The sequence below is a fragment of the Theobroma cacao genome, chromosome 5, assembly GCF_000208745.1.
Source record: "Theobroma cacao cultivar B97-61/B2 chromosome 5, Criollo_cocoa_genome_V2, whole genome shotgun sequence".
NCBI classification, from domain to species: domain Eukaryota; kingdom Viridiplantae; phylum Streptophyta; class Magnoliopsida; order Malvales; family Malvaceae; genus Theobroma; species Theobroma cacao.
The window spans coordinates 4,470,643-4,483,347 of NC_030854.1; the positions used below are offsets into that span (position 1 = coordinate 4,470,643).

The window sequence follows — 12,705 nt, forward strand, 5'->3', positions numbered from 1 at the left end:
AAATATAAAAGTAAGAGGTGCCCAAAATGGCAAAAACTTTTTCCAGAAATGATAAACATAATGAGAACAAATTGAAAATTCGGAATTCCAATTATGCTTAGAAACGTAAGTTAGGGATTTGGAACCTTTTTGAGTTTTATAAGATAAGGCACTGTATAAAAATGAAAAATAAAATAAAATAAAGTAAAAAAACATTATTTAATGTCACGATTTATTGCTTTAACAGCAAAGCACCGGTTTGACTGCACTTTTAATTCAATCCAAGTTTTGAGAACCTTTCAAAATCCACCTTCTAATTTTACCCCCTTCTTTCTAACAACACATAGAGAAGGCAATGGTATACTAAATTACTAAAATACCATTCACTCTGATGGCCTTGCGGGTTAATTTTTGGTCTACCCAAAAAGATGGAATTTATATAAAAATTAAAATGCTTATAAATTATTATTCTAAGTGAGAACAATGAGGTTGCCCTCTTGCAATAAAACAAAAGAATTATTATATTATTAATTGAGGGCAATTTTTTTTTTCTCATTGCACTCTACGTGTATTTGAACTATACTTTGCGTAACTTGTCAAACAAGGTAACAAGAACTTTGAATCGGCTTCCCTTTTTTGCTATTTTTTCAATAAGCAACCCTAAATTTCTAGTGCTAACATTCTTTGGTGCAAACTGCAAAGCCAAGCAAATTGGTAGAAAACATGAAAAGTCATTTTCTAATATTACAGGGGCAATTTGGGGATATGATGAATAAAGGCATTCTAGTAAATTGACCCTGTTTTCAGCCCGTGGAGTGCAGACAAGAAAAAGACCCTAGTTTCCCCGGTCTCTTTTCCCTCCTCCATTAATGGAGGGAAGTTTACAAAATCTCTATTTTTCTCTCTGTTCCTCTCTCTTTCTCTCTCTCCCCTGTTAACCCAAAAAAAAAAAAAAGGAAAAAAAGGCTACACCACCTTCTATTTCTGGCGCCATTTGAAGCAACCTTTCTATGTTTCAAACTTCACCTCCTTTTTTTTTGTTTCTCTCCCGCTTCTAATTAACGCAAAAAAGCTCCCCAACGAAGTACAGTTACAGCCAACTTTCTGTCTTTTTGGGAAGGACCCAATTCTTGGTTTGCCATTTTTCAAAATGGAAGAGAAGGAGAGCACGATATCTGGGTCACTAGGCAACTCGGACACTGACTCACCACCTGCACCAGTGAGTAGCCTGGTGCTGCCGCAGGTCATGAACATGGATATGAATATGAGCATCAACATGACCTTGGAAAGAAGCCTTGATAGTGCAGCAACAGCGACAGCAACAGTTGGGGGAGTAGGAGCAGGAGCAACAATAACTGCAGCAACAGCAATTCCAGGATCAGGAGGAGGAACGTTAGGGAGTCCTGGCAGTGGAGGGCTTGATTCTTTAGCAAAGAAAAGGAGAGGGAGACCGAGAAAATATGATGCAGATGGGAACCTTAGGTTACCATATCCGGTAGTGACAACTTCACCTCCTGGCTTCACTTTATCTCCTTCTTCTCCCTCTGAGTTCTCCTCTTCCAAGAGAGGTCGAGGCAGGCCTCCTGGTTCTGGTAACTGGCAGCTTCTTGCTTCTCTAGGTAAAGTTCAAGAAAGTTCGTGTTTTTTTTGGTTTTGTTTAGTTCCATGGAAAACTCTGTTTGGTTCCCGAGAAAGTGCAGGAATTAAAAAAGAAAAAAGAAAAATATAAAGTCGTGTAATTGGTTGCATGTCTTTTGTTATATTCACTCTTTTTCCTTTTCTGGGGTAAATAGTACTCAACTTACACAGCAAGGAAAATTAAAATAAATAAAAATAAAAGCGTAATCGCTAATGAGAGCAAGAAATAGAGCCTTAAAGCCTTACCCATTTTTAGTATTAGTTTTTCTTCTATTTCCCACCGAACACATTGTGGGTAGTTGATTCACGCTTTCTTAGGGAATTAGATGATTAATTTAATAAATGGTGGGTGTTTCACATTAATTTCAACTTTGACAAAAGGACGATAGCAAATACAGCAAATTTACAGGAACTTGATCTTTTGCTTTTCATTTTTCTCTCTTTTGTCCATTTATATATGGGTGAGTCTGAATTTAAGTTGGGTCTTCAATTTGCTAGAAAGTAAGAGTTCTGATTGTATCTAAAGAAGTTTTACTCTAAGTCCAAGAGAGACATCTTAGGTTGGTGAATTTTGGGTTCCTACAATTGCCTTCTATTTTCATGAATTAATTCTTAATTACTGCTTTGGACATTAATCACAAACTATATATTTGTACAAATCTTAAATCTGGACAGGTGAGTTGTTCGCTAACACGGCTGGAGGGGACTTCACGCCACATGTGGTCACAGTTAATACTGGTGAGGTAATGTACTAGAGTGGAAAATATGAGAATTGCGAGTTCAGAGTAATTCGCACAGATTTCATCTCCTGTATTAATTTTTTTTCCCCTCAATTTGCATGATGGGAGACATTACTTTTATTGTTTGATGCAGGATGTTGCAGGAAAAATTCTTTCATTTTCGCAGAAGGGTCCTCGTGGGATTTGTATTCTGTCAGCCAATGGAGCTGTTTCTAATGTTACTATTCGGCAACCTGGTTCGTCTGGTGGCATTTTAACATACGAGGCATGATTTCTACCTTCTGATCCTAGCAATGTTGTCCCTTACTGTTTGGACAATTTTATTTATTACACTATTTATTTCATGCTCCCTTAGAAAAGGTGATTTCCAAGGGGATGCATGCCCCAGACAAGGTGGTAGATTTACCATGGCACACGTTAACACAAAGCTGCTTTTTTGAACAGCTCAATTTAAGGATTTCATAGATCCTGAAATAAGGAATGCTACAGCTTTTCATGTTTTGCTGGTTGCTTTCGGCTCGGAAACTTAACCCTAGTGTCACGTGCTACTCGTCAATTTTTAAAATATTGTCCAATCTCAATCTAATAGACAATCAATTGTGATTTATAATTCCCTTTTGAGACTATGACAACAAGATTCACGATTTTATCTTGGTTTTGTCCTACAATGATATCAGGATTCACAGTTTTATCTCACAAAAAGCGTTTTAGGTTAAAAATGTTGTGAACATTTAAATATCTAGTCTCACTCTAATATACAGTTGATGTGAGATTTACGGTTCCTCTTTGACACCATAACACTTAGCATGTGTTATGGTGGATAAAAAATGTGTTATCTTGAGCAAAATTTCCTATTGATGCCATGTTTCTATGTAAATCCAAGAAAATTTTCAGCAAATTATAAAGGCATTTATTTGCTCTCTTTTATCCAGTTTTGATTTTGAGGGAAGCTCATGTTCCCGTAGGTCTCTGAAATATCTCATATATTAGACTTGCCTTCTAGGATATTTGTTATCATTGAACTCCGATGGTTACTTACTCTATTCAACTTATTTAGTATTAGTAGTTTTCCCACAACGTTTCAGCTGGTGTCTGTTTCCTTTTAAGTATATCATACGATATTTACAAAACTGTCATTTATGATTTATGGTTCATGTTGCAATACTTTCCAATAGTTTATAACTTTATAATATCTTCTCACAGTTTGATTTTCAGCATGAGTTATAGGTTGAAATTTAAAATTTCTTTGCAGGGCCGCTTTGAGATATTATCCTTAACTGGTTCGTTTACTGTCAGTGACACTGGTGGTGTAAAATGTAGAACTGGTGGGTTGAGTGTTTCATTGGCTGGACCGGATGGTCGCGTAATAGGTGGTGGACTTGCTGGTATATTGGTGGCTGCTAGCCCTATACAAGTAAGTCCTTTGCCCTTTGTCAGTATATTCACGAGTCTATATTTCATCATATATGTTGACCATGGTACTCAATCGGAGTAGATGTTCTAAACTGAAGCATATCTGATCAATCGGAAGGCTTTTTTCCTGAAATGGAGACGTAGGCATATAGCAACTATGTTTCAACCGATTTGTCATCACTAAATTTAAAGTTGTATGCATCGAGTGATATAGTTCAATATTCTATTGCTAGATTGTGGTAGGAAGCTTCATGCCAAACGGTTACAAAGTGCATAAAAGGAAGCATTATCGTGAGCACGCGGTGGCTTCCACAGTCGCCGCTGCTCCTTCAGCCGCGGTGACAGCAGCAAGGCCAATCTCACAAGCAAAACCTGAAGGTGACAACTGTATGACACCAACGTCCCCATTTCCAGGGGAAAGCCTTGGGGAAGGAGACAATAGCACAATTGATAAACATGTACCAAATGCTACATCTTCTCATGCTGCTGCTGGTTGGAATGGCTCGGAGCCCACATCAATCCATCGGCCATCCCCTGATATTAACGTGTCCGTGCCTAGTGAATAGGGTGTCTAAGGTATGTACTTGCCCTCTGAAACAAACGTTTGTGTATACCAATTTCAAAGGCTATATTTGTAACATGCTCAACATTTTCATTTCAGGTTTACATTTTAGAGTCTTGGAGGCTGACGTGATACACTCACTGAAACTAATTTTATTCACATTATCACTTGTAACAATTAGATCGCAGAATTTTCTACAATTCTGTGTGATAGCCAGATATTGAACTTTCTTTTTTTCCCTTTCGGTGGAGGTAGGAGAGCTAGCTACGTTGTCAAAAGCATTTTCATTTCCAGAAGTGCTGATACTCAACTTTGCCAAATTTAGACAGATTCATCAATTATTTTATGTTGGCAACACATTTGTTGTTGTTACTGCTGTGGAGGTTTTTCCTATAAAGGTAGCGTTGCGCTGTAATAATGGAACCAATAAGAGATAAAAGCGAGAGAGGAACGGGTGGGTACTGTCTAAATTTGTGTGGGTGTTCACATTTCCGTTTGTTTTCAAATTACTAAAAAATGCTATTTATAATAGCAGAAAACTTTACTTTTACAGAAGCTAAAGTCGGTAACAAAATAATATATAGATATCATGGATCAATAATGTTACATAGAAAGTACCTTACTATGTTCAAACCCTCTTAAACATTTAAGTTATTAGATATAGTTTTAAACAATCGCTAAATGTGAATAAACGTAAGGTCTTTTTTTTTTTTAAATTGGAAAAAAAAATTTGAATTTTATTTTTTAAACAATGAATCATGCATTAATCAAGAGACATTTGAATTTTATTTTCTAAGCAGTGGATCATATATTAATTAATAAGTCAAATACTTAAGTGCATGAATAAATGTAAAATTGAAAAAAATAAGAATTAACTTATAAATAATGCTAAGTAATAATAAAATAATTCTATGTTTTTGCTCATGCATGGAAATTTCCGACAAGGGGATTCACATGCATCAAAGAAAATCCTAGTGAAACATTTTGAAAAAAAATTCATACAAGGAGTATAAAATCATGCATCTATATGTATTGCTCATGTATGTATGAATTTGCTAATAAAAGGGGAAGGCATCACAAGAAGTATGCAAATAAATAATTGGGAAAATATATATATTTTTATGAAAAGTCATGGTAAAAACATTTGTATTTATATAATGATATTCGAGTATTTGATTTATTAATTGGTATATGATTCTCTTACTTAAAAGAGTAGGAAACATTTATACTTATATGGAGTGATGTTGCCCTACATGGAGGTTTTGTTTGCTAAGTAAAGCAAAAGATGTCCATGCATCACGTTTTGTGGAAAAAAAAAGGAAAAAAAAGTAATAATAATAAAGATGTCCATGTAAATAAATCATGGCAATGCCCATCCTCCATATAGGCATGATGAAATCCATTTTAAGCATTTTGCTTCATTATTTAAGCTTTCAAAAATTTTATAAAAATGAGATTTAAATTTTTTTTAATATTAAAATCATATGATTTTTCAACATCGTCGCTTGATTGGATTGATGTTCAATTTCATCGGTTCAATTTTAGATCTGATTATTAAACTATTATCCTAAACCAAAAATATTAATCCCATTTCATTAAAAAAAAATATATTAATCCCATTTACATGTATTACTATATTCATAAATAATATTTTTTATGCAATTTTAATCTAAAATATATTAAAAAATTAAAATATCAATATCAAAATATATATTTTAAAGGACATAATAATATGTATTAGATGAATTAGGCGTGTGGGCTGGGGTTGGCTTGCTTAGCCTACAATTCAAGCATCTCCTCAAATTAGATAAATTTATGCAACAATAAGGGCTTAATATTTATTTAATTAAAAGTAAAACGATTTTAATTGGTAAAACTTTACAGTATCTTACCAGTTTTATTCTGGTTGGTTAGTATGAAACCTGAGTTTGCCATATCATTTTGTTTCTTTTGCTTTGTGTTGAGCAAGAGTAGAGAAATTATTAGGTAGATTTTTTATCCTATCCAAAAATGCCAAGTCATACAAACTCTTTCAGACAAACAATATCCCCAAATCCAGATTGAGACTAAACAAGAATCAATAGCATTTTCAGATAGGCCAGAATAGGCAGGTCCATCTTCAGTTGATATTTAATGGGTCGAGTGGAGCCAAGATATTGAGTCATGACCCTGCCATTTCCTTTCGTCAAAGAGTCAACTGAGAAGGGGAGAGGTGCTGGAGCAATGGTCTTCCTAGAAGTTGGAATTCATAAAGCATATGATTAAGTTTATATAGGTTCATAAACAATGTATCCTTGTAAACGGAGCAAAGTTCTCATTAATGGTACTCTCTAACACCACATTTCTCAGGAGGTATTAGTCAATGTGATCCAGCTCTTTCTCCTTAGAATAATATATGCCAAATTTAGACCAAACAAAAGCCAAAAAACTGTTCTACCTTGTCCCTTGAATATTGACCATAATCTTGGAGTAGTAATCCCAATCTGAGTGCATTGGCGTTATTGCAGGCTGCCCAAAAGGATGTGCCTTAACATATGAAGGGACATCATCTGCCGCTGCCAGCCCTTCCAAGTAGCGCCACAGCTCGCCATTTGGACCTAGACAAAGTTACATTTCTGCTTTACATGAATTCATTGAAAAAATACGAAGTCTTAACCGGGAATTCTATTTCAAGGGCATGAAACGCTCACCTAAAGAATTGTCATTAACTTGGTTCGCCTTGTATTCAGAAGGAAATATGGCGGTGTAAGGCTGCAAGAAAGCATAAAGATTAAGCTTTGAACTACTCAAGTTGTTGAAACTTGTACTTCTTTCTAAATGGATATGTATTTTACAGGATTTAGCAGGGCTTTGTAGGGCTTATCATCAATTAGCAACGTATTCGATGCTGAATATTCATCCCTGTGCTGCAGAGAGCTAGACCAATTTCTATCCCACACTTTCTTCAATTCCTTCAAAAATATCGGTTTTTCTTTCTTCTCCAAGCAGCTGACTCCAGTATTAGTACATTCATTTTGATCCTGAGGAAGAATCAAAAAGCTTTGTCATTTTCTTATGAACCTCACTTCCCTTTCTATAAGAAAAACAAATCTACTTTCATGCTTACCCAAGCAAATAATATCTTGCTTCTCAGCCCACTCATTATACAGTCCAAGGCGCTGTTCAAGTACCATCTTCACATTTACCATAAGAATAAAAATAAGCATAGCAATCACCACATGAAATTGCAAAAAGAAACAGAGCTTGATTAAGTGGCTTCATTAACTAGACTCACTCTCTTGCAGATGACCATATCCCCACCTCAAATCTTGAAAGACAGAATTTCATGAACTCTTCACAATAAGGCCTCTTGTACACTTAATGAGGGGAAAAAGAAGGAAGACGAGCAGCGTGTAATTAAGTACTAACAATAAATTGGTAACAGCAATTATGAAAACAGACCAAAAGAAAATTTAAAAGAATAACAATACTAAATTCCATACCAGCGTAGCTTCCATAAACAGCATCGGGCCTACGATGTACTATTGGAACTTCAGTTGTGTCTTTCCTGCAGATTCTATGGCAAAGCAACCCTCCAAGACCAAAAACAAGAAGTTTCTTTCTCCCCTTTGTGTGAACAGAATAGTTCTGATCTCTATCATCTTCCACACTTCCATAAAACAATTCCCGCTTGGTAAAGTTACTCGTCCCAGCCATTTTCTGGTCATATAAATATGAAATTAAGCTCTGTTTTTACTTGAGAATTTTCCCTGATTGGTTTCCTTTATATACATGAAAATCCATAACTTTTCAGCTTCTATCATTAACCATTATGTATCTAACTGATGTCTTTCAAGTTTCATGCATTAACCTTAACTGGCTATGGTTCCATCACTTATGAGGTGCATGCGTATATACTCCTGATCTCCTGTCTTTTGAGGAGATTATGAACCCATTTCAACTTCTGATAAAGCAATACTTAGTACTATCAAATTACTATCACTTGATTTTAATACCTGGATCTCTCCTATATCTTGATCTATGGTTTTATTTCTTTCTACAGAAATATAGAAACAAAGGAGCAGAAATATTTGATAGTGCTAATAAGTTAAAACCAAAAACAAGATCATTACTTACCTTCTCTTTTCTTAATCCTCTTCCAACTAATTAAGGTCAGAATCAAGAGCATCAATAAGGTAATTCTCAAATTTTGAATCCTTCTGTTTTGATAATTCAACTTCAATGCAAAACACTTCAATTATTTGGAAAGACTACCTGCACCTACTTTTCTTCTTTTAGTGGGATTGCAACTTCTAAGAAAAGCTCTTCCATGCACTTTAGATATGATAAACTCACACTCAAATGACCTCTCAATGTAAATTACCAATAGAAAAAAGGAGTTACTTAAATTTGATTGGTCATTCATGCATTCAGAAATCAAAACCATGCGACATAGGAAACATGACCTGAATTCAAATAAACCCGTTTGCTTACGGTGAAGGGTGACTTTGATATATATATATTTTTTTACATAATACTTAAATAAATTTTTAAATTATTTAAAAAATTTTAAGCAAATTTTTATTTTGTTATTACGTTTAATAAGTTTTTGTACTTTTATTTTGAGTCAAATAAACTCTTATAACTAATAATTGACTATTGTCATTAATTAAAATATTTTTTATTATTTTATATTCACATGACACTAACATGGTATTAATATGAAAGATGAAAAATACAAGATCAAGTTATCATGCTAAATTAGTATGGCACACCATCATCAATTATAATATATCAACATGTTACATTATCATTAATTATGATATGTTAATATATCACTTCAATATCACATGGTATAAAATGATAAATGACATTTTAATTAAATCAATCATTAATTATAAGAATTTATTTAGTTTATAATAAAAATATAAAAATTTGATTGAACGTAATAAAAATATAATAACTTATTTAAAAATTTTTAAATAATTTAAGACTTTTTTGAATATTATATTTTTTAATCTCTTTTAAAAACTTTCAAGTTAAAGTTATTTAAATTTATAATTTAAGTAGGCAATCTATTAGCAATTTGGATCTCGACCCAGCTGAGTTGGGTTTGTTTGACCCACTTATCTTGGTCTGCTCTTTTGTCATGAGTTAAATAGTCTACGGCCTAAACAGACCAACGGTCCAAGCAGGTTCAACTCAACAGCTTAAGCAGACCAACGACCCAAGCCGGCCAACTGTCCAAACAAGTTAAAATCTTGACACGTGGCACTTAGATTAACCCGTCATCTATAGTTATTTTAATTTTTCTTTTTAAAAAAAGAGGGAAAAAAAACTTTGTAAATCTTCTCCTTTTCTTTTACAAACCATAAGATCAAGTATCTTTTGTATTAATTAAAATATTTTAAAGTAGAAACTCAAAATTTGAATCTTGTAATTAAGAATTAATGTAGAATTTCATTTATAAAGTTAAGTATAATGACTATGTAATTAATTAGTGAAATGCTAATGAATGTGGTTAAAACTGATGAAACTGTTTTCCTGGAAGAGAATTTATACCAGTTCTTTAGATACCTGAAGTAATTTTTTTGGATACGTGAAAAATGTCTTATAATTGCTTCATTTTTCTTAATTTTTTTATAATTAAAAAAAATAATTTTACTTTTTAAATAAAAATAATACATCAATTAATGGAGTAAATACTCAAATTCTTTATTTCTCTTCATTTTGGTAAGAATAGTTTTATAAAACATCCATCCATCAGTATATGATGGAATGAATCCACCCTACCCTACCCTACCCTACACTCAATCTTTCAACATATTTAAAACTTACACAAACTAAGTTCCTTCCCAGTCTAAGACATACCAGAACATTTGACTACACGTGGCAAAAACTCAGCATAAACGTGGCATGCAGAACCTTCCAGCACCGCCTACTCTTTCAATCTATTTCTTTCCAGCACTTTCTAGTGTCTAAACTGAAGCAATATGCATTTTCTAGTATGTACTATCCCGTACTTTATATAAACTCAAGCTCTTCATCAGGCACAAACATCGAAGACAAAGCCAGCAAAGTGGAAATGAAACCTATCAACGACAAAAAGGAAGACAAGAAAACTCCCGTGGTGATCCAAGCTGTAAGCCACGACGAAGAGCGTAAAAAGAAAGTTGAGAAGACAGAAGTGCCCTCTCGGAACATAGACACCATCAAGTACGTAGAGAAGAAGTTGGAGGACAAAGGGGTCCAACGGATGGAGCGACACCCGGCTAATGGGATCGGGATTGGTCGGCCACCGCCAAAGTCGGGTCATGGGGGGAAGTACAGGTGGGAAGGACCTAATGACGTGGCAGAGAACGAGCTGTTGGCGGTGCCTGCAGCTATCGATGAGAAGGACCCAAACTATATCGATGAGGCGGAAGAAGAGAGGATTGAGGGGAGAGAAGAGCGACGTGGCTGGGTTTGTTATGGGTGAAGTGGAAGTGGCTAAAGCCTTTGAAGATCGAGAAGGGGTGGCTAGAGTTGAGCTTGATCCTCACTTGAAGGTTAATTAATTCATATAATGCTTGTTTTATCAGCTTGTTCGTGGTTAGATTGCTTTTTCTTTTTGGGGACAAAAGAGAAGTGTAATGACCAATGAGCGGGATGCTAAGAGCAACTGTTGCAAGTCCCTCGTACTGCAACAAATAATAATATAAGTAAATTTAAATTAACCTTAATTTGTGTTTGAAGTCTTTCTTATAGTAGCGCTATTAAAATCTTTTCTTGTTGTTTATGGCAAACAAACTATTGATTTGTTGTAGTTCTGGGTTTATTCCTAAGCGTATCATAGATAATCAGAAGCCCACCTCTTGACAAATAGGAACTTGTTTTAGATATGGAGGAAATTAGTTTACAAACTTAATAACCTTATTAAGGTGATGATTGTTAATTAATTAAGACTGGTTTTAGTGATTTGAGATTTCAACTTCATCTGCAAATTAGTAGTGTCTTTGGGTAGCAACAAAATCTAAGTTCGCTAACAAATTTTGGAATCTACACACTTAAAGAGGGGTAAATATACATATGCTTTGAGTTAACCATGCCACTGTTACCTATGTTTTGAAGTAATGATTCAACTTTGTCATAGCGATTCATGACTTCATGTTCTGTTTTCAAGGTGTCTTGCACAAACTTCAACTTAGGCTCTCCCATGTTTGAAGGTTTTTACTTATACTCCATTCATGATGATATCTATGCAAACTGTTAAAGTTGTCCCCAAGAGGGACAACTTCTAGTTGATGGGCACCTTTAATTGATTGTCACAAGGTGTTTTTTTTTTTTTGTTTGGAGAGGAAAAAAAGGGAACAATTCAAGGATAAAGAAAGGAAAAAAAAATGAAAGCAAAGAAACAAAACAAAATATTATTAGACGAAAAAGGTTTTGATTAACTTTTATTATTTAATTTGTTGTATTTTTTCTACTTTTCTCTTCTTCTATTTTGGTAATTTTTTTATTAATCTATGTTATACAAAATATGGGAAATAGAGTGAAAATAATAAGGAAAAGAAATAATAGAATTAGATGATAGATAAATTAAATAAAAACAAGCTTTAACATTTTTTAAAGTGTAATAGTCCATAAAAATTAAAATGATTTTAATTTGTAATTGATTGAATAATAATTTCAGTGATTTTAAAACCTGCATTTTTTTTATGTTATATTACAAATAGAATATGTTGATACATAATCATTTAAGTACATTTAAATGTTGTATGATATATATAAATTATGATTTTTGTCATAAATAATTGAATTTAAATTTTTTTAATGAAGTAATTACATTTCCAATATTATATTTTGAAAGATAAATTTATTTTATGATTACACTATTATCATTTAATGGTAAGAACGAATATAAAAACATGAACATTATTATATTTTTTATCACGATATTAGTATACATACATTAAATTATATAATAAAATGAAAATATTTTAAAAAATAAAAATTTTATTTACACCTGCAAGTACATTAATAATATAAATCATGTAATTTAGGTGTCACTATTATCAAAAGAATTTGATTTTGTAACTTTAATTTTATTTTATTAAGGATTATCATTATAAACAAAATGTGGTTATATTTTATTAGCATAGAAAATAATCAATAAATCGGCAGCAGATATGTGAGGTGGAATTAATAATCTAGGGCTAAGGCAAGAATAAAAGAATTTTGTCGGCTCATTTTGGTATTTGTGAGCTTACCTGTTGTGGCCCGACCTGAACGGCCTAATCCAATAACTCTAATTCAGGTCGGGCTTAGTAACAGCACGCTACTCGACCTCCTTTTATCTGTTTAGGCTAGCTGAGTTTTGTGACGGGGGAACCACCAGCAAGACTAAATAGGAAG

General features: G+C 33.5%; 3 protein-coding genes across 3 annotated transcripts; 2 read left to right on the forward strand and 1 right to left on the reverse strand.

Moving 5' to 3' along the window:
* LOC18598144 (AT-hook motif nuclear-localized protein 7) lies at nucleotides 894-4,710 on the forward strand. The gene is made up of 6 exons (XM_018122349.1): nucleotides 894-1,598; nucleotides 2,293-2,360; nucleotides 2,491-2,622; nucleotides 3,610-3,771; nucleotides 4,004-4,346; nucleotides 4,432-4,710. The coding sequence occupies exons 1-5, from the start codon at nucleotides 1,130-1,132 to the stop codon at nucleotides 4,334-4,336; spliced, it is 1,164 nt and encodes a 387-aa protein (XP_017977838.1). The 5' UTR covers nucleotides 894-1,129; the 3' UTR covers nucleotides 4,337-4,346; nucleotides 4,432-4,710.
* LOC18598145 lies at nucleotides 6,546-8,597 on the reverse strand. The gene is made up of 7 exons (XM_018120825.1): nucleotides 8,449-8,597; nucleotides 7,815-8,031; nucleotides 7,607-7,688; nucleotides 7,439-7,505; nucleotides 7,167-7,352; nucleotides 7,023-7,083; nucleotides 6,546-6,929 (listed from the first exon to the last, which is right to left on the reverse strand). The coding sequence occupies exons 2-7, from the start codon at nucleotides 8,026-8,028 to the stop codon at nucleotides 6,766-6,768; spliced, it is 774 nt and encodes a 257-aa protein (XP_017976314.1). The 5' UTR covers nucleotides 8,029-8,031; nucleotides 8,449-8,597; the 3' UTR covers nucleotides 6,546-6,765.
* On the forward strand, nucleotides 10,142-11,033 carry LOC18598146. Its single transcript, XM_018121226.1, is given in 2 exon segments — nucleotides 10,142-10,731; nucleotides 10,733-11,033. Coding segments are annotated over 2 exon segments (549 nt in total). The 5' UTR covers nucleotides 10,142-10,318; the 3' UTR covers nucleotides 10,869-11,033.